Source organism: Corvus cornix, chromosome 4 (assembly GCF_000738735.6).
Source record: "Corvus cornix cornix isolate S_Up_H32 chromosome 4, ASM73873v5, whole genome shotgun sequence".
Classification (NCBI taxonomy): domain Eukaryota; kingdom Metazoa; phylum Chordata; class Aves; order Passeriformes; family Corvidae; genus Corvus; species Corvus cornix.
In genome coordinates, this window is record NC_046334.1 from 13,160,896 (window position 1) to 13,182,057 (window position 21,162).

At 38.8% G+C, this 21,162-nt stretch overlaps 1 protein-coding gene across 4 annotated transcripts in view; it reads left to right on the plus strand.

The window, feature by feature from the left end:
- The window catches only part of LRBA (LPS responsive beige-like anchor protein), a 374,344-nt gene that overhangs the window by 182,292 nt on the left and 170,890 nt on the right, over positions 1–21,162 (plus strand). For all 4 annotated transcript variants that reach the window (XM_039551359.1, XM_039551361.1, XM_039551360.1 and 1 more), the window contains one exon: positions 14,200–14,324. In XM_039551359.1, coding sequence (XP_039407293.1) covers positions 14,200–14,324 — 125 coding nt within the window. The remainder of the gene's footprint in view (positions 1–14,199; positions 14,325–21,162) is intronic.

The following is a 21,162-nucleotide window of genomic DNA, read 5'->3' on the forward strand; positions in this document are numbered from 1 at the left end:
ATTGCAGGGACATCATTGAAAAGCATTTTGTATTAATTCGTTAACTTCCATGAAGGCTTTGCTACTGCTGCTGAAGATGCTAAGCTGTGATTGTAGCTGAGTGATGGTGTATTTATTTTAAATATATTTTTAATGGTAGGGTAGGTGAGGCAACTTGTATAATTAAGATCTTTGCTGTTTTAAGGAGCAGCTGCGAGATTACTTCATGGCAGGGAAATTTTAAAAGTGGAAACACTGTGTTCAGTATTCACATACATATAGTATTCACCCCTTCTCTTCTGCAAAATAACAAAGGAGCACCAGACTAGTATTGTAGGACAGGATTAAGATTACGAGGTACAATTTATGGGGAGCAATAGAAATCAGATCACTTACATCACATTGTCCTAATACAGACATTATAGGAGAAATATTCTCCCCCTCAGCCTTCTTTCTGTTCTTGCCTGCCTGAATTTTCTGTCCTTGTTAATTCTTCAACAGATTTCTTTTCTGACCTTGTATTATGTTTCCCAGGTTTTTGTCCAGCCAGACCTGGGTTTTGCCCCCCTTTCTCTACTCTGACTCTTGTCCAGCTGATTCCCAACTCTTTTCTCTGCTTGATCCCTAGCAGATGCGTAAACCCTCTCCTCTCACGTGTTTATCTTCCATGTTTTCCACATCAAGAAGCTTTCTTTGGTGCCTCATAGGCTCTTTGTCTCTCCTGTCTCTGGTGAAATAATTTTCTTCTTTGTGCTGCTTATGGTGTTGGGGAGATAACACTGATGAAAGATAACTACAACTTTCTTTGTCTCAATGTCTTGATCTTTCTGGAGTAGCCACTTCAGAGAAATTTTTGTAGAGAGAAAATGTTTCAGAGAGATATTATTATTACTATTACTACTATTACTATTTATTTGTAGTAGATACAATTCTGGAGAAGAGGAATTGTTCTTTGGGATTAATGCTTGTTTGATGTGGACAGAACCCAAGACTGTTCTTGGTGGGTTTGATGCACATGAGGTCACAGTCTGGGTGTGATGGGGGCAGTCTGAGAGGCCCAACCCAGAGAAAGATGGGCAGCATCTTCAAAGGTGTTTTGCCATCAGCAAACACCTACTGATTGTATACAGACTGTGGACTTCCAAAGCCTTTAGCAGGGCCATATTTGGCAGCTTTGTACAGAAACAAGCGATGAAATACATTGGGCAACAACTTCTATGTGAAAAAAACTGAAGTTCTCTTAACATAGCTGACTTTGACTTGAGAAATTTTATTACAAATTATTAAAATATAGTAAAGAAAAATTAAAATTCCTCCTCCAAATCCCATGCATTGTGCTGTAATCTCTGCGATGATTGCAAGTCTGTCTCTGTTCCTCTCACTGCCCCCTTTCTGATGGGAAATTTTTGGGGAAAATGCCATCTTGCAGCGATTAGTATCAAAGATTGGTTACTTCTATCATATGGTTTGGTAAGTAATCCGTAGCTATTGCTGTGATTTGCTGCTTCCCCATATAGCTTCACACATGTATTTCATTTCCAAAGTTTAGCAAAGTTATTCCCTATAAAGATGGTGAAAGTCTAGATGAAAGCCATCCCTTTTGTGAAAACCCTATTCTCTATCCCTCTTAGTGACTGGTACAACAAAGTAAATTTTAATGGTGCATGATAATGAAAATGAATCCTGTGACCTTGAGAAGTTGTAGCAGAAGATCAGGTTTTATTTGAGTCCTTTTGCCATTGTTTTCATTACTGTATTTTTAAATTTTACTTGCAAACAGCAGTACAAGTAGCTGTGTGTATATTCTGTACTTGAGACAGTCCAAATTAAAATTCATAAGTCACTTAAAAAAACTCAAACTGGTTTGTGTGTGAATTAATGGTTTTTATTCTTTCTAGGGCTCTGTTCATGAAAACATTAGTGTTTTTACAGCAATGGAAAGCATTTCATTTTATCTTACCCTTGAAATCTCTTACAAAATATGTAAGCTTTTTATTTTGAAAAGGAAAGTGAAAACATTCAATTTTCATGATGAAACAGTCTTTTCTTGATTTTGAGTGTCAGTCTGAATTGACTCTTCTGTCAGGAGACAAGCTAATTACAAAAACCCCATGCTTTTCAAGTCTGTTACCACAACTTCTCTTCAAGGGTGTTTTCTGTGATGGTTGTAATATACTTGGTAAACAAGGTTTCTTGGAGAAGTTGTGTTACAAACTGTATCAAAATGTTTGAGTTCTGTCATTTTTTCATCATTCACCACTAAAAAATGAAGCTAGCATAGTTTAGCAGGGACAATACATGATTATTTCTACAGTTGAATAATGGAGAAAGGTGTGACTAGAGATAATTACAGATACAGTTTATATATGCAGGAGGGAGATTATGTTCAAGGAAGAAAATGTGCATTATGGTGCAGTACACTTAAATTATGCTTATAAGTATCTGCACCATAACTTAACAGTGGTGTGGTCTTAAATAATCTTCTCTGAAGAATTTACATAAAACAAGAATTAACATCTCCAGCAAAAAATGTGGAGAACTGTACAGTTTTGCAGAGAACTATTCTGTTCTCACATTTTCATTTCAGATTTTAAATAGGAAGTTTATAGTTTTGTTAGGAGTTTCTTTAGTACCTAAGGATTTTCCTTTTCAGTGTCCCAACTATAGTTTTTTGTGAACATCAGCAGTATCATTATACAGATACTTGGTTTTACAAACACACGGGTGGAATTCCGTAGTCCAGAAATGGAGGTTTCTGGAGAACTCTTTGTCTGGGTGCTGAAGCGACACATTAGAACAGAAATTCCCAGAAATGTGCACAGTTCCAGCTTGTTTTTCACTGCAGTAATTCTTCCCAAGCCTGGGGGTTGAGGGCACTGGTACTTGGGTTTGTTTGAAGTCTGTTTCTCCACTGTGGATGAGTACTTGGAAGAGAAATACATTAGCAGGAAGAAGGAGTATGAATAGACAAACCACATTATACTCAGGAAATCCCCTGAGCTGAAAATTTTTGTAAACTGGCAGAGTACTTGGGGAGAAGTTGTACATGCGTGGATCGATCTTGCTCTTCCTTGAGCCACCACTGACATTTTTGGATGCAGAATTTCAGGTCAGACCTTTGGTGAGAAAAGGTACAGACACTCCTATGCCCTTTCTATCCTCTGCGTGCATTCACGTCCCTCCTCTGCAGGGACAAGGCACCCCTGGAGTGATTGGTGGCACCAGTGGAGTGATGGGGTTTGCCTGCAGCCCCATGTGAGTTACTCCAGAGCGCCTGGTTCTCCTCTTTGATGGAGAATTTCTTAGTGGTACTGAGTTGTTTCCTGTTGGGAGTGACGGTGTTGTTTCTATTTCATTCCCCTCTGTGGCGGGATTGCTGTGTTGAGAAGAGCTGCTTAATACTGAGAAAGTTGTTTCAATGTTAGGAAAGAACCTAAAGAGGTATGTTGGTTTTCCTACTGTTTAGGTGGTTTGTGTGTGTGGTTGTTTGGTTGGGTTTTTTTGGTGAATTTGTCTTAAAAACAAATAAAGGAGTAGCTAGATGAAGAAAGACAAGCTGGAAGCCTTGTCAAGAGAGGTGATAGCTCCCCCGAGGAAGAAATGTCATTGTCTTTTAAACACGTGTCTCTGAATGCTAACGCAGAGAGTAAAGAAGATGTGGGTGTTATGCTCATGTTTAAATCACTGAAATGAAACAGGAAACATTGCCTAGTTTGTTGCTTCTTAAGCTTTCATTTTCCAGTCTTTTAATCAATGCTGTTATATAATGTTGGATTTTAACATTTAATATTAGTCTTGAGGATGAAGTAAGAATATGTGGAGGAAAGAATGCTACAATATCTCTTGTATTGATCAGTCCAAGTGTTTGTTACCAAGTCACATTTCTCTCTTGGGGTAGCTGTAGAAAAGAAGTTGCATCTTCTCAGCAGCTTCTGATGTGTCAGTGTACAAGGTTTTATCCTGGGCTAAACCCTAGGATTACTCTATCAAAGGAACCTTGAGTGGTTTAGCACTTTTAACATTGCTCATGCTTTAGTGCAAGTAGTCCTTTGGTAGGTTTTGTAACATCAGTAAGGATGACTTCCCCACTTCTGTTTTGTTAATGTCACGAGGGCTTTGGAACCTTCATGGCTCTTGGGGCATCAGCGGATCTCAAGAGGCAGTTCAGTAGCTTAAATAGTTTTGATAGGACCCTGTCAAGTAACAGTTTTGAACTTGCCCCCCTCTGCAGCACCTATGAATTGCCAACCTTTTGTCTCCTGCTTTGCTGATAACATAGAACAGAAGAGAAGGTGTGTTTTCAGGCTACTTTTTCCTTTATTTAAACCTTCAGTAAATACAGAATTCTCTCTGTGGTCCAGGAAATGGTGCTTCATCATAATTCAGTGCTGTGTTTTTAGTTTTAGAGACAGTTTGCAAGGCTTTCAAAGGAGAAATGGATTTAATAAGTTAAGCCTTTTTAAAGGGAGATGAGTCCTGTTGCTGTTTCCTAGGGATGCTGTGCTAGTATGGTAACAGGAGTCCTGCTCCATGTGCTTCTCAGTGGTCTTGCTGCCTTGTGCTTATTGTTTCCTGTCCCAGAGTGCAGTACAATGTTTGCAGTTACTTCAACTCTCTCTTACATGTGTTCCTGCAATCATCACACAATGAAGTCGTTTCCCAGATTTTGCCCTCCTCAGATTTTAAATCCTGAATTAAAGCTCGGAAAGAAGTGGTAACCTTTAAATCAAATAATACTTGATTTTATTTGATTTTTGGCTGGGATTTTTTTTTTTTTGTTAGCTTTGATTTTAGTTATGTCAGAGAGTAAGAGAAATGCAGGGATGTTCAGCTTGGGTGTCTCTAAGGCTTCCATATCCTAACCTGCAATCTGAATTGATGATTCCTTTCCCAAGATGCTGTTTAACAGTAGCCAACATCCTGTGGACCTTATAGAGTTGCCTGTTCCCCCTTACATAATTTCAGGCAGAGGTACAAGAATGTTCAAATTGATTTGTGATTAAGTGAGAGGTTGAAGGGGGAATTTTCTTGTGTCCCCAGATGCACTCAAATTCTATCCACATTAGAAAGAAAAAATGTATGTGTATTTTTGATATTTAGGCATTTGGAGACCTCAGGGAGGTTGGTCTTCTCTTTATTATTCTGTGTTTAAAAAAAAAAAAAAGTTGTACCTAAGTCTCAGTCATCTTTGTTGTCCTTCTGTGTGGTGGTTGTTGAACTGCTGAGTTAATTTGGTTGATGGATAGTAATTTTAACTTCCAAAAATCCAAACCAAACCAAACAACCAAAAGTAAAAAAAAACCCCTCAAAAAATCAAATACCCCCCCCCCCGCCCCAGTTACTTTAAACCTTTCTGGCAGAGGACTCTGAAAAAATATATACAAAAGAGAAAAAAAAATTAACTTCCTGTAGAAGAACATAGAGCAGAAAAGTATTTATTGAGTCAGAGGGGTGCACTATTACATTTTTATGGAAGTAAGAAAAGTATCCAGCTGTTAAGAGAGCTATAAAAAAAAGATACAGGTTAGCCACAGCTCTTAAAGTGTAGATACATGGGAGTGTGATTTCATCCTTTTTCTTCTAGAAGAGATGAAATGTTTGGGGCAGGTCAAATCTAAGATTTTTTTTGGAAAAGCTTTACTGTAATTCCTGTGTTTACTGTTATAGGGTCAGGACAATGAACAAACAAAATCATGGAACTGACCAGATTTTCTTGTTTTGGTCAAAAGTTGATCTATGTTATATCCACAAATGCTGAAAGATTATGATGTCAAATTCCAAGCTACTGGAGAGAATTAATCTGAGTTGTAATATTTCAATGCACATTATTCCTCACAGAAAACCTGCTGTTGCTGTAATTGGTGGGAAAATAAATAGGTACTTCCTATGCATATGCTTAAGGTGAAAGCATCAAAACCAACAGGAATGGCCAAGGAGATACAGACTGAGCTGCTCCTTTGTCATATTGTATCCTTCAACATTTATTCGTACAATCTGTTGCTCATTTTGGCAAGGAAGGGGTGACCAAATACTTCAGACTAAAATTCTGCATTATCAGACAAACAGCAAGAAGCCTTCAGCGAGATGCAATGTACCTATTTTTTGTATATTATGGGAGTTATTGTTATTTTCAATATGAATGGCAGTTTATGGGGTCTGTATGAACTGTAGTTACTTTGCAAAACAAGTGTTGTTGACTGCAGTCGGGTGTAGGATGTGCGAGATTTGCAAAGATTTATGAGCAACTAAGCCGAAGCATCCGGCTGCAAATTTGCTACATGTTCATTTTTCCATGTCTAAATCATGTCTGAATTAATTTTGCTGAAAGCCAGAAGAAAGTTTTCATGTTGACTTCTGGTAGAAAAGTGGAGTAGTTTTCATTTTAGTTAATTTATAATTAATCCTGACAGAAATGCAACACGGATTGAACTGTGTCTCATGGTGACGTCTTTGGAAGTGCAGCTCTTAGACTGATCATAACAAGACCAGCCTAAGATAAGACAGTGATTGCAGAATACATGATTGTGTACTGTACCATGTGCTTAAATGAGCCCTCTTTGAAGTATCAGCATGCACTGGAATGCCAGCACTTCAAAGCATGCTCCAAAAAGCCGGGACTGTGGTTAGCTACCAAGGGGTTAATAAAGATCAAAGAAGAGCTTACATAAAGTCATACATAAACAGAACTGGTTTTAAACTGGAGGTTAATAACACCATTATCTAGGACAGCAACACCTTAAGGTGGGCTTGTCTTTTCCCTGACATGGTGCTTTATAATGCGTAAAGGGAGGCTGAAACATTTATAGTCAACATTTTTTTCTGGATTGCTTTTTAAATGAGGAATTCAAAGCTTGTCAGTGCAGAGAAGAGTCTCTGTGGTATCTGAAATTGGCATTGTTCCTCTAGGTTTGTTTGCATGCTAATTAGGTGGGCATGGATTTTTGGTATGATTCCATGAAAACACAGAAATCAGTAGGCCTGGCCAGGGAATTGTAGCTGGGGTGTCTAATGGGTGAGACAAAGAGATAATATCCTGTTTACTGTATAGAAGCATACTAGCAGCATTTCTACTAGTTTTTAAAATGCAAAATCTAGGAATTACAGATCTATGTTTGTACTGTCTTGTTTATATGGGGAAATAGCATGAAACATCTGTTAAGACAGGCTTCCCTTGCTGGCATTCCCTTCTTTTCCTCTGCACCGGCGGCACCTGAGGTTTCAAGTGTACAGAGGTCCCCTACAGCTGTGCAGAGTCCTCAGACTTCTGTGCTAAGCCCGTGCACATGTTGTGCCTGAAGTTCATAGCCTGCTTTTCACATCTCTTTCTTCTGAAAGATGCAAAGAAGAATGACACTACTCCCTTCAGCAAACCCAGGAAACCCCTCTCCACGCACACTTTTTGGTAAAATTGAAGCACAGATAAAGGCAAAAGTCCTTTCAGGAAAAAAAAAATCCTTTACAGACAAAGCCAAATGTTTTCTTGGAGAAGGGTTAGAAGAAGTAAATAGACTGCTGTTTTAATGAATTACAGTAATGTTCTGCATAGTTGATATTATGCCAAAGAAGTTGTACTCAGTGGCCTTGGGCCTTTGTTATGACCAGTTCCTGTTACTACAGCAGTAACTGTGGCAGAGATTAAGGGCCTGTCTGCACATGGGGTTTTTTTCTTAAGGATTCCCACTTATTTCCATCTGTGGAAGTCTGTATCCTGAAACTATGAAATATGAACGTCTATGTGTGGGGAAAATGAAGATAACATGAGAAGTCAAAGACTCTGTTAATATTAGAGTATGATTACATGATGGGTCTTTTTGGTATTCTTCCTCATTCTTTCCTTCCTTTCATCTGCATGTCTCTTTCCCTTATTTTTAGTCACATAGTTGCTGGTGAGGCTGCAGGGTAAACAGGTCACTGATATAAAACAGAATAAAAACAATGAACTCTAATAATCCCAGCTAGTTACTGTGATTTGGTTTAGCGTGGCCACACAAATGCAGCTGAGAGAGGGGGAGAGAGTTGAACTGTAACAGGTTGTGCCACTGAAGAAAGTATAGGTAATGTAGGCAGCATTCCAAAGATCTCAAAGCACTTATCAGGATTTAATTAATCTTTAATGTTCTGAAGTAGATGCATTATCAGCGAAGTGCTGTGAAATACAAACAGAGGGTAGCTGGCTGAATAATATTTTAGCTGCAACTTTGACTTAATACTAATCAAATCTTTTCCTGTGTGCTTTGGTAATATGGGCAAAGTGGGAATCAGGTCAGAACCTGAGGTACTGAAAAAGTAATTTTCCCTACTGCATCTGTACTCTGATTTAGGTTTGCCACATGGCAAACATTCATGCATGGGATCTCTGCATGAAGTGTGGAACTTGGTAGTGCTGCAGAGAACTTGCTTGTTAACATCTTCTTCAGTGTTTGCTTTGCCATCATCAAGGTCAATGTTCTATTTTCCAAAGTGTGTTACATATTTTTGATTATGTTACAAGTCAGTAATACATCTAGATGCGTACGAGACATTTTTTAGATAAATGTTTATTGACAAGTGGATAGTAGTATGCTCATTGTGTGCTCTGGTGTAGCTTGCTTTTTTAGACCACAGTTTGTGAAAGCTCATTACAAGAATATTGAAGTGCTTCAGAAAATGTTTTACTTGCTTTCTGAAATGACATTTTATTGAGTCTGTTAGTGGAACATACCTCGCATTTTACTATTGCATACAAAATATGAGATATTTTAATTAATATTCTGGACATCCAGCTGAATGGAAGTGCAATGGAGTTCAGTTTGCAAGATCAGGCAGCCTCTAACATTACATGATGCCCTGCAGTGTGCTGGAGGTACTCCACCAAAGGTTTTGCAGTATTTTCCAGAACTTCAGCACTTTCATCTTTGGATTGACAATCAAATCAATGCTGAGGGATGAACAGATTGAGGGCAGCCCTGCTCAGAAGGACTTGGGGATGCCGGTGGATGGGAGGCTGAACATGACCCAGCAATGTGCCCTCACAGCTTTGCCCTCAGAAAGCCAAACGTGTCCTGGGCTGTGTCCACTGTGGGCAGCAGGGGAGGGAGGGGATTCTGCCTGCAGTGCTGCATCCAACTCTGGGGCTCCAGCACAGGAAGGACATGGACCTGTTGGAGCAAGTCTAGAGTGCCATGAAGATGATCAGAGGCATGGAGCACCTCTCCTGTGAGGAAAGGCTGAGAGAGTTGGGGCTGTTCAGCCTGGAGAAGAGAAGGCTACAGGGAGACCTTGCAGTACATTCCAGTACCTAAAGGGGCTACAAGAAAGCTGGAGGGGGACTTTTACAAGAACATGGAGTGACAGGACAAGGGTAAATGTCTTCCAGCTTAGAGGGCAGGTTTAGATTAGATATTGCAAAGAAATTCTTCACTGTGAAGGTGGTGCGGCACTGGCACAGGTTGCCCAGAGAAGTTGTGGATGCCCCATCCTGGAAGTGTTCAAGGCCAGGTTGGATGGGCCTCTGAGCAACCTAGTCTTGTGGAAGGTGTCCCTGCCCATGTCAGGGAGGTTGGAACTAGATGGTCCTTAGGATCTCTTCCAACCCAAACAGTTCTGTGATTCAAATGCAAATGTTTATTGTTGGGGGTTTTGTAGGTTTGTGTTCGTTTTTTGAGTTTTTTTGAGAAAAATGTTTGTCTATTGCAGAAGATACCTGGTTTGAGCTCTTGAAACATTTTACATGGAAGCAAAAGTTGTAGATGTAGACCAAGAAGTGTTCCTGAACAGCATTAAAATAATCTGTCTTTTCTTTAAAGTTGGGCACCACCGTTTGTGTTTTTTGATTGCTTTTTTGTGCGATTTAGGAGCACCTGATATTCTGCATTTGATGAGCCATTGCAACCAAAGTGTGTAATAAATTATGACCAGAAGTTGGAGTAGACATGCAGTTGGTGATGGAGAAATTGTGGAGCTGCCTTCTTTTAGATTTCCTTTCAGATCATGCTGTTCCTGATGCATGAGTGGTGTTGCCACTCTGTTTTTGGCTGTCCATGAAACTAATTTAGCCTAAGTGTCTGTGTTCAAGCATCTGCACCTTAGGAATTGTCATCATTGATTGATTGCCTTGCTGATGGTCTTAGTGAAGAGACCAAGGATTGATTAGGTTTGGAGATTGACTCACCTGCTTAACTCTACAGTTAGAGTTCTGACAAGGAGTGTGTAATCTCAAAATTTATCTTGGTATCTTCACATAGGCATTTCTGCTTTTGAGTTTGTTGTGATTGCCTTTTGTGGAAGTGGGTTTTCTTGCCTTTAAGGCTAGATAGCTTTCTGGATAGAAGAGGTCTTTTAGAGCTCTAGCCATCCTCTGTCTCTGAAGATTTCTGTAACACTGTGCTCTTTTGCCTTTCTTTCAATCTCTTTCTCTTTTCTGTGCTGTATTTGTTTATTTGCTACTCCTCTCATCTAAGGATCTGAATGGGGGCTTCTGTGGTGTGCTAAAATCCATTCTCACTTAACTGGTAGCCTGAGTACAGCCCTAAGACCTGTCAAACTATTGCTTTTGTAGGTTTGCATTTTCTTTCCTCTTCCCTACCTCACACAGTCCCTTTGCAACCCACACTGGTGTGTTGATTATTTCTTTTCTGGGGTCTTAGAGATGGCAGAGTATCTTGAAATACACAATGGGTAAGACATTACAAGAAGTAATTCTTCAGCAATTGCATGATCCTCTCGTTTTTCTCTGGTATGGCTTAGATTCAATTTAAGTCTATAAGGGTATGAGGACCTATAGGTAGTTCCCATGCCTAAAACCCCTTTGATATAAGACCATAATAAAACTGTACAGCACTTGGTATGTTTTGTCTCCAGTTGTCCTAATCTTTGAAACTGCTAGGAAATACAGATTTCTTGATCTGGGACTGGAGAAAAATGAGCATTTAGACTTTTACTACTGCCCACAGTGAAGTGACTTTTTTTTCATGACACAAAATCCTGAGGAAGCAGGTTATATTGGTCGTTCTAAATTTGATCTCAAATCTGTACAATTTTAACAATTAAGTGAGTTGCATGGGAATGAGAGGGAGGTTTTCTCTCAATTCTGAGTATGTAGCCTGGTAATTTGGGAAACTTTTGAAAAAATAAAGCAATATAATGGTTGTACTATTTGAATAAAACACTTAGTATAAAAGCTTTGTTTCCATTCAGTCAATATTGTTACTAAGGAACCACTAATTACTGTTTATCATGTTAGAGGGGGCCCTGACAAATCCATGCAAATCATATGATTTATAATTCATAAATCCCTGATCCCCTGAGCAATGTTGCTCTTGCACTTAGACTAATTGAGTACTTATGTTCATCGATCCAGTCCATATAGCACCTTTAGTCCATATGGCAGCCTTTCCTGCGGGGCCGGAAACTCCTGTTCTCAAACCTCCCCTGTAGATGCCATACTGTCCCCAAAATCTGCCTCCTTGGCCCTTTGCTTCACAGTCCTTCAGTCTGCCAGCAGTCAGTTCTGCCTGAATCAGAGCAGTATTTCTGTCTGTCTCCCCCTGGTTGCAGAGGTACAATGTCAGCGTGGTGCAGCACTGCCTTTTGGGGATGGGATTGCAGTGGTAAATTGCTCTTAGTAGTAAGGCAATGTGCTAGAGTAGCGGTGTGGTGTACTGGTTTATATTGGTTCTAAAATGCATTTTTCCCAGTGGCTGCTCTCAAAAATGGCTTACTGGTAACAATTAGTCAACACAGGTGTTTATTTTTGGCTTTGCAGGCTTTTGTTGGATGTTTTTCTATGTGTGAAGAATAGATAATTATTCTTTTTTTTCCCCCTCATAAAGCAGTGGTCGCCAATACTTACAAATACTCAAATACACAGTCTAATAGTGGTTATGATCTTGTGTGTGAATAATCAGTGCACCACTGAAGGAGATAGAATCCTATGCAAATTTTGTATGCAGAACTGAAAGTAAAAGTAAGGGACTAAAGATATATTATGTTTCAGGATAATACTTCATACCTGGTCATTGTTACCTATTTTCCTAATAATTTTAGCATAGTTTTGTAATGTGCTGTAATTGTAATTGTTATCCAGAAGAATGGCACCACTTAATTCTATCAAAACTGCGGCAAGATAGATGAATGACAAATTAATAATTTACCATCTTTGCATAATACTGTAGCCCAGAACACCAGCAGGATTGATGGCAGAAGAGGTTAACAAATTTTAGCGGCTTCCATTAGCTTTTCGTTGTCATATGTTTGTGGTGCGGGCTGAAATAAGCTTTGTAGGAGATCCCAGTCCAGGGAACTAATTACTCGTGCCGATTGCCACCCTGATGAATAGACCCTCATTGTATCATTCCCCTGAAGACGAGGAGCAGGCTGTGATTCACGACTGCATCCTGGCTGATATTTGATAATAATTTTAACAGATAAATGTAGGAAGGCAGAATGATGAAGTGCCTATCCATGCTCTACGACTATCAAAGGCATGCACATAGCCAGCTGTGTTCTGCCTTTTTTCTATAATCACTAATGGAGAATTTTTAGTTATTAATCGACCTTTGAATAAACCCATATCTTCCTGTATTTTGTAGTTTTCCTTAGGTTAATTATTCCAAAATCATTGGGGCTTGTAATCAGAGCATCCCAATTTTAGTGTGACTGTAATACAGACAAGTGTGGAAACAAGATACTGGGGAATTTGATTCCAATACTTCAGTATTTTTCTGAAATTAAGCAATTAGAAAGATGAAGACTAACACTGTTAGTTAGACTGTTAGACTTTGGTGTTAGAAATAAGCATAGAATTTTAATGAAGAATGTGAAGACAGTCTCCATTTTTATAAAATTATTTTCTATCAGAATTTTTAATGTCTACAAATTGTGTTTGAGAGTAGTGTTACGCAAATCATTCTGGCTTTTGTCACTATGTTTGCTTGAAACCTTGATTTACCTTAAATAAAACTAATTTCTTCCTTTAAACCGTAGAACTATGAATGTAGATACCAAGTATTTTTAACATTGTGGTCTGTAAATTAGTTGTGCCTATTCATTTGTCGGTGTTGACAGGTATACTTTCTATTAGCTCCTGGATCAGAAATGGAATATATATCTGCATTTTCATCTATTGTTCTAATACTGGCTCTATAAACAAACGAAGTCAGTGTTTTTTAATTTGAACGTACACATTTTCAGGATACCATGGCTATTCTATGCCTCAGGCATTTTGTTTGTTTGCCATACCTGAAATTGGCGTTTTTTGTACATTCTCTGGGCTAAAATACTATTTTACAGTGGCATTCATTCACGATCATGTAAGCAGATAGTAACTGGCACTTATATATGACCGTATTAAAAAGATCTACGTATGTTTGGAGCATAAAATGGAAAATAATGAATTTGATATAACCTTTTCTAGATGTAATTTTTTAAAAGTATGCTTTCTATGTAGCAATTATTACACATCATAACATGTAGTTTTTAATTAAATGTAAAAACACAACTACATAAACCAGAAATGCAATCTGATTTGCTGAAAATAGATTGCTGTTTCACTCTCCTGGAATGGTTTATTTAAAAACAGTAAATGGAAAAGAAATGCATTTTCTTGTGTTGTTCTAAGCCTCAGGGGCTAAATGTAATGAATATTTTAAGAGATTATTTTAATTAAATTCCTGCACATCTAAACAGAGTAATATTTTATTATCACATACATAACCATGTAACTGAGGTATTCATTAAAGTTAACACTTTCTGGACCAAGAATTCATGGCATGATTTACTGACCTTGTGCAAAAAGGCACAAATTAGGAAGAAAAATGAAGGGGGACAGACTTTGATTAATATAGGTAATGCTATACCATATTTATAATAGCCTTTTCCCTATTCTGGTTTATAAATGCAGTCACTGAGAAAGGTGCCCTGCTGAGGCTGAAATGAGGCTGAAATCGGAGCACATGCCACTAGAGTGTGGGGAAACTGATCACACTGTCAGCAATTCATTTCAAAATGATGTATTTAGTGCTCATTTCACCTTCCAAGAAAAAAGGGAAAGGAGTTCCTTAGACTGGAAGGTGATATTGTTATTTTCAAGGACATACCTAAGTAAAAGATTGCAGAAAGGGGGGGAGGTTAAAAAAAAAAAAGGCAAAAGCAGTGCAGACAAGGAGAGCTTTATGCAGAAATTCAGCGCTACCATGCTGGTTGATAATTGCTAACATATGTGGCTCCTCTGTTTCATTGTAGTCGTCCTCGTGAGTTCTGGCGCCTCGACTACTGGGAAGATGACTTGCGGCGCCGGCGACGATTTGTGCGTAACCCCCTTGGATCGACACATCCTGAAGCGACACTCAGGGCAGCCGGAGAGCATGGTCAGTGTAAAATCTGCCTCCTGCCACCAGCAGCAGGTTACAGGCCGTGGTGGGAAAGGCTAGACCTTCGTCCTTGTAGGATGCTAGCAAATGGTCCCAAAGCAAAGCCTTTTGGCGTTGCGTTTCAGGCGTGTTTTCCATACAGAGATAGCCTGGGATTCCTTCACAGCAGCAACGCTGGTGTTTGCTGAGCCCCTTCTTTCCGTCTTAGCTGGGCTGGCACATTGTGCATACCTTGCATACAACAATTACAGTCCTTACTAGGCTGAAGAAAAGTGGATGCAATTTTGCCATTAATCCCTGGACAGACTTCTGTGTAAATTACCTGCTTATACCTCAGTAACTTCAGAAGAAGATTTTTTTCCTGTTCAGAAATCCACAGCGATTATTTCAGTTAGCATATGTCTGCCTATTGTTACAGACGTATCAAAAGAAAAGTAACACTTCTACAGGCTAAACTGTGCCTCTGCTTGTGTTTAAGTCCTTGAGTTTTTCTGCAAGAATTTGATACGGACTAAACAGTAGCAAATGCTGATGTGTAAAGTATTGTTCAAGCAGCAAAATGGTAATGAGGGTTTTAAAAAAGGAGATTGGTTTTTTTAACAGTTATTACTCCTCATTTTATAACCTGGGATCAGTCAGTTATAAGATGCTGTGTCCATTCTAGAGGGGAATCTATTTACAGAACTAATACAATAATCAGTTTGAGAATTCTATAGTAAATTGAAGTATAACCAACCAAACAAAACCACACCCAAAGCCAGTGAACTTTGGAGTTTAGTACAGAATTTTGTGTCTTTGGTATCTCATGAGGGTACAATGATAAGGTAGAAAAATCTTGCATTTAAAAATAATTTGCTTATAATTAAAGCTGAGTACTCTTCACCTTGAAGGCACATGTCATGGAGCAAGTAATTTAAATTTAGTTTGTTTTTTTTTTTCTTTTTTAGCTTGTGAATTACTGTATGCATATGTGCCTATGTATGCACACACAAACTGTGTGGAGGGATACATTTTATGCTAATTTTAGATTGTTAAGGGTGTTGTATGAATGTAGAAGAACATCACTGTCGTAAAGTTGGTTTCCGTCAGGCGTCTTAACCTCTTGCACTCAGCCTTAAAGAGCCATTTCTGGAAGAAAATGTCTACAATATGTCAGCTGATATAATGCCAAATGTGACATCAGTCCTCTGAAATAAATGACCATACAGAGAATAGTCAATAAAGTGATCTGAAAGCAATGTTTGTAGAGCCTACATCTTTGGCTATAGAAAGAGGAACAAGATGTAGAATTAATTAACCCTCTTTTTGCTTTGGGGCTTGTTGTTCTTAATATTATGTGTTGTTCCTACACCATGGACTTTAGGGCACTAAGGTTTTTTCTGTTTAATACTCCATGGATGAATAACAACTGCCCCCCCTTTAATATTATGTGTACTTCTAAGCTAAATAGATCTTGTCACAGTTTGATGTATTCTGCTTGTATTTTATTTTATTTTATATTTATACTGTTTATCGAAATTTAAAAAATATCTTTCTTTTTACTGAAAAATATTTAGAGCAACCATTTAGATTTGCATAACTTATTCTTCCGTAAGTTAACACACAGTAATGCAATTATTCATATTTCATAATAATGTGATATTTTCTTGAATCCATGCTGTATTTCAAGGGCTGTGGCTTATAATCAGTTTGTGATTGACAGGACAACAGTTTTGGTCAATAGAAAGGAAGAGGGAGTAAAAGTAGCCCTATTTCATAAGTAGCTAATAGGCATAGCTGGTAACTAACCTTGGTAATTTAAATAGACCTAATTGTTTTCTGTCTGCCTTTCTATTCGGATTCTGACATCCGTAACAGTCTTGTATTATATTTAATTTCCTGATGTTGTTTTGTTCTGAGTTTTCATACTGCCTTTGTTATCTGTTGTCCCTCTGGTTTTTTATCTAACCAGTGAAGATTTTAGTTTACCCTAAGTCATTATTTAATGTGATTTCTGAAATTATAGATGCTCTCTGCCTAACTGTGTGTACACATGTAACTGTCTTCTTCCAAGACCTTCCACTGGCAAGGTGTAAGAGAGATGACCAAAGTACAAATTCAACTGGAAACTATATATAATGTACAGGAATGCAAAGATAGTTGGGATTTTTATTTTTTCATTTTGGGTTTGGCTTTCTTGGTGTGTTTTTTTTTGTTGTTTGTTTGTTTGTTTTTGTTTTTTGTTTTGTTTGGGTTTTTTTTTTCATGACTTCTAAAAGATACAGTTGTCAGAAAGATCAACTGGAGTGGCCACTTGATCCATTTCTTTCTGAATTGTGTTTATAAACTTATAATATTAACCAATTTAATCTTAGAATTTCCAATTGTTCTCACATTTTTTGAAACCAGACTTTCATGATGTAGATATCCCTAGGATTCGCAGAGTATTTGCCTCAGTATGTTATGATTTCATATCAATAATTTACCATTAATTATTCCATTTCAATTAATTATACATGCCTCTGAAGCAAAAGCATTTTTAGATCATGTGTAAAAAGTTCCCTACTGCCTATTTAAGGTTTTTTTCAAAAAATCACAGACCAAAACCTGAAATTGGACGTAAGAGATTTTGCCAAAAGGGAGGCAGGGGAAAATAATGCATAAATAATGGAATAGTACAAGCAGTAACCATGCTTGATAACATGGATTTTAGCTCACTTTTATTAGAGGATACACATTATCAACTGTTTGTTTTCTTTCAAGTACAACCAGATGTATTCTCCACCCCAGAGAACTCACAGTGCAGGAATCATCCCAATTTGCAACTGTGAAAATGATTCAGAAACAATTGGAAGCCCAGATATTGTTCAGTAAAACCTAGAGAGAACAACAACAGTCAGATCTGTTGCAGCCTAGTTATGTGTCTTAGTAGCAAGAACCAATCTTTCCCAAGGATTGATTTGATTTGGAGGAGAACCTCTGGTGCAGAGGTGGCAGAATAAATACCTGAAGACTAATGTTCTCTGTTCAGACAATCAATACCAGCCCCATGACTACACTTCTGGCTACCTTCTAGTTAAAAACAAATTTTTTAATTCTGACAATTTAATTGCCATTCCCAAGTTCACATTAACTTGCTTGGGAAAAAAAGGCTTTAGGTAATTTTTCAAAGGGAAAAGGGTGAAAAAAAAAAGATCCTTCCAAACTGGCTATTTATAAAAGTCAGTCTAATGGTGTATTGTGGGGAAAGGAAAGAGAGGTGAAGGTGCTGTGGTAGAAAGTTTGGGATGGAAGGAGTTAACTCTTTTCTATTCTTCCTGTCACCTACTGTTTAGAAATGGAACGAAAATGCTTGTATAAATGTGAAGGGGAAAAAAGAGTAAACCTGTTGGTGTTTTGAAATTTACCCCAAAATGCAATATTTTGTGAGGGAATCTTTAGCTGCTAGAAAGTACCTTATCAAGCTTTTTAACAAGTGATTTATTGGGGGTTTTAATTGATGTTTCTTAAAAATGTGGGGAGAGGGGGATTAAAACAGTCTGTAGCATTTCCATCAAGGCAATAGGTGGAGTTCAGGGCTTTGTAGCTCCAAGGGACCAGCAGCTGGTCATCCCCAGTACTGCAGTTGACTGGTTAGTTTGGTTTGCCTCAACAAGAAGGATGAAAAAGAAGTCTTAAAAATTACGCTTTAAAAACTTGGTTTGAAAGTCATTGGTTTCTCCATTGTTATGTTTTTAAATAAATAGGGAGAGTAGAGGGAAGCTTCTGGGGGCCCTTTCCAAAAAAACCCCAACATAGTAAGGGTTTTTTTAATGCACCTTTTCTTTGAGTTGCTTTTCCTGGTATAATTACCAGTTTTAAAAAAACTAACAAAAACCCTGTATCGTGCTTTCTGATACTTTATTTCTCAAATGGCTTTTAAAAGCTGTATTTTGCATATAAGTTTAAGTTGTAGACAAACACTTTAAAATAATCTGTCATTCTAGGAATGCCTTAAGCTTGGTCAGCAATGTAAGACAAACTGTTATTTTTGCACCCAAGCAAAAATAAACACAACTCACTGCAGATGCAGAGATCCAGAGATGCAGAGATCCATTTGCAAAAACTTCTTGATGAAGCTGAGTCTCACAGAGTGGGCTGGGAAGGATTGCATGGAATTACACAAATGAGTTATAGTAATGAAGTTGTGTGCTGGCTGTTGGGTTTAGGGCAATACATAGGCTGTGCCTGGAGGTCTTGATCTTGGCAAGGTGTGTGGGAGCTGCAGGGTTTGTGACCTGAAATATGAAATCCAGTGTAATATGTCTGTGCTTATGTGGGAATGGAGTTGTCACATGGTGTCATGCTCCATCATGTATATCTCTAATCAGTAAATATATAGAGAGAACTAGACCATGGCCTACTTACATAAGTGCATTTTTCCACAGAAGAACAGGTGAATCCATGTGGAATGTATTCTGTTCTGTGCAGGTACTCATGTGAGCATGACTGTGTTGGTTGCAGAGGTAGTGCTTTATTCACATCAGTACAGAAGGAGCAGATTCTGGTTCAGACTGTGATGTCTCATTGCCTTCCAGTAGCTGGAGTCTGCAGGTGTGTAGACAGGCATCTTCCTGTGCCTGTATTTAAGCTGTATTTAAGTTTAACACACGTTTCATGTGTGCCAGGAGATTTTGGTAGCTAACGTCATATGCAAAGAGATGACAAAAATTTACAAAAATGGACTAAATTTATGGTCTAAAATCTGATTTTGAAAAAGGCACATACATAAGATGTATGGGTTTGAATCAGCATAGTATCGGTAGCTGGGGAAAGAATTAAAATCTGAATAAGTGAAAAAGATAGGGCAATATTTCTGTTATCCAGTCATCTTTGGTTTGGAAGCTGTTGTATTGATTTTATTTTTTCTTAAAGACTGAAGGGCATAGTAACATTTTGGACAAGTTGTACTGAGTATAAAAGTATTAACCTTTGATCTTGGCTCTGAATTCGATCTTAAATAAGAATAGGCAGAGGGCTAGTTTGAAATCAGCATCTTCAGTATAACAGATTCTAGCAGAGGAAGCAAAAAATGGCAGCTGTGTACAGTGCAGATGAGGTTTTTGGAACAACAAATATGGTTTGCCTGCATTAAAAGAAAAAAAAAAAAAAAGGAAGGACCAAAAAGAAAAAAAAAAAGGAAAATAATAAATTATCTTGGACGTCATCCTGAGGTGGTTTTGTTCTATTTTACTTTTTTTGATCTTCAAGAGAGTGCTGGTAGGGCAGTGAGTAAGAGTGCATGTGGTGTGTGTTAGTACACTGATGGTAATTTTACTGCTGCTAACTGAAAATCCTCAAGGGGGAGTTAATTACAGGAAAACCTTCCTAAATATCAGCCGCATATTTTCCATGACAAGAAGGTTTTTCAACTCACATTGAACAACTCCAGAATCTGAGTTATCATTATTTACATGAGCATATTTTGCAAGAAAGTGAGATTTTGTTTGTTCTATGCAGTTAAAGCTTTACAGTATTTTTTTTAAGGCTTTCTTACAAGTGACAGATACTGCTAGGGCAAAAGGACCACATATAAATTGCATTTTATATTGTATGACAAGTTAAATTTCCTTTATTTGTGTTTTTGTTTGTTTGGTTTGAGGTGAGGGTTTGTGTTTGCTTTTTGTTGTTGTTTGGATTTTTTTGTAAGGTCAAGGCCTAAATCAAAACCAGTATTTGGTCATTTGGGGTTTTTTGTTGTTGTTGTGATGGGGTTTTTATACTTTGAGTTTTGGTTTTGTGGGGTTTTTTTTTCTTTTTGGTGAGTGGATTTCTGTTTTACTTTTCCACTGAATTGAAAAGTTTTATTATTTGCAATTTACATGCATATATTTACTTAAACAATTCAAACTTTATATATTGCCACCGGGGAGTCGCTGCCTTCTGTAAATGTTTGCAGATTAGCATATTTTTAGAGGAAGCCCGTGGAACTTCAAATCAAGTGTGGCAGCAATCAAAGCGAGCAGCCACCAGTGTGTTGAAGTTAGTTGGTCCTGATGTGTTTGGTGAATGTTTTTCAAACACGGCTGTGCCATGGGTATTCTCAGTATATCTTTTAAGAAACAGTATTTTAATTTCCAACTTTAAAAAAAAAAAAAAAAAAAAACAACCCCAAAACCGGACACATACACTGCTGTGTTTTGGCATTACCACAGCAAAACTTACATATAGAGGGAGTAATTATCTCTTTCTTCCCCCCCCTTTTTTTTCTACTTTTTTCTTTTTTAATTCTTTACCCCCCCCTCCCCCTTTTTTTAAATTTTTGTTCCTTTTTCTGCTGCTGCTTTGAGGTGGTGATTTAAATAAAACAGATTTCGAGGCGGCAGTGCCGGGAGGCGCTGGCAGCGCTCCCGGGTTCCGCGGCGCTGCCGGGGCCGTGCGGGCCGGGAATGTCGCTGCCCGGGCACGGCGGGGACACATTTACCGGCCCGGTGACCGTGTGCGGGGCGGAACACGCGCTCCGAGCAAAACGAGCTGCTTGGCCGCTTCCCTTCCACCCCGAAAATCCCGGCGTGCGCCCAGAAATGCCCCGTGCGAGGCCGGGGCCGCGGGTGGCTGTGCCCCTTGGAAGCAGGTGCAGGCTGTTCTCCGACTCCAGCCGCGATCCCGGGGCAGATTCTGCCCCCCGCCCCCGGGCATGGAGGGCTGGGGGCAGAGTCTGCCTCACGAAGTCGGCTTGCCGCGAACGGGAGGGGATGCGGGGTGGGAGCTCCAGGGCTCCCTCCGCCTTTTTCCCCGCTCCCGGGGGTTTTCCCGGCGGGATGCGGCAGGAGCTGCCCCGTCGGCTGCGGGCCGGGGCCGCCTGTTGCGCTGCCCC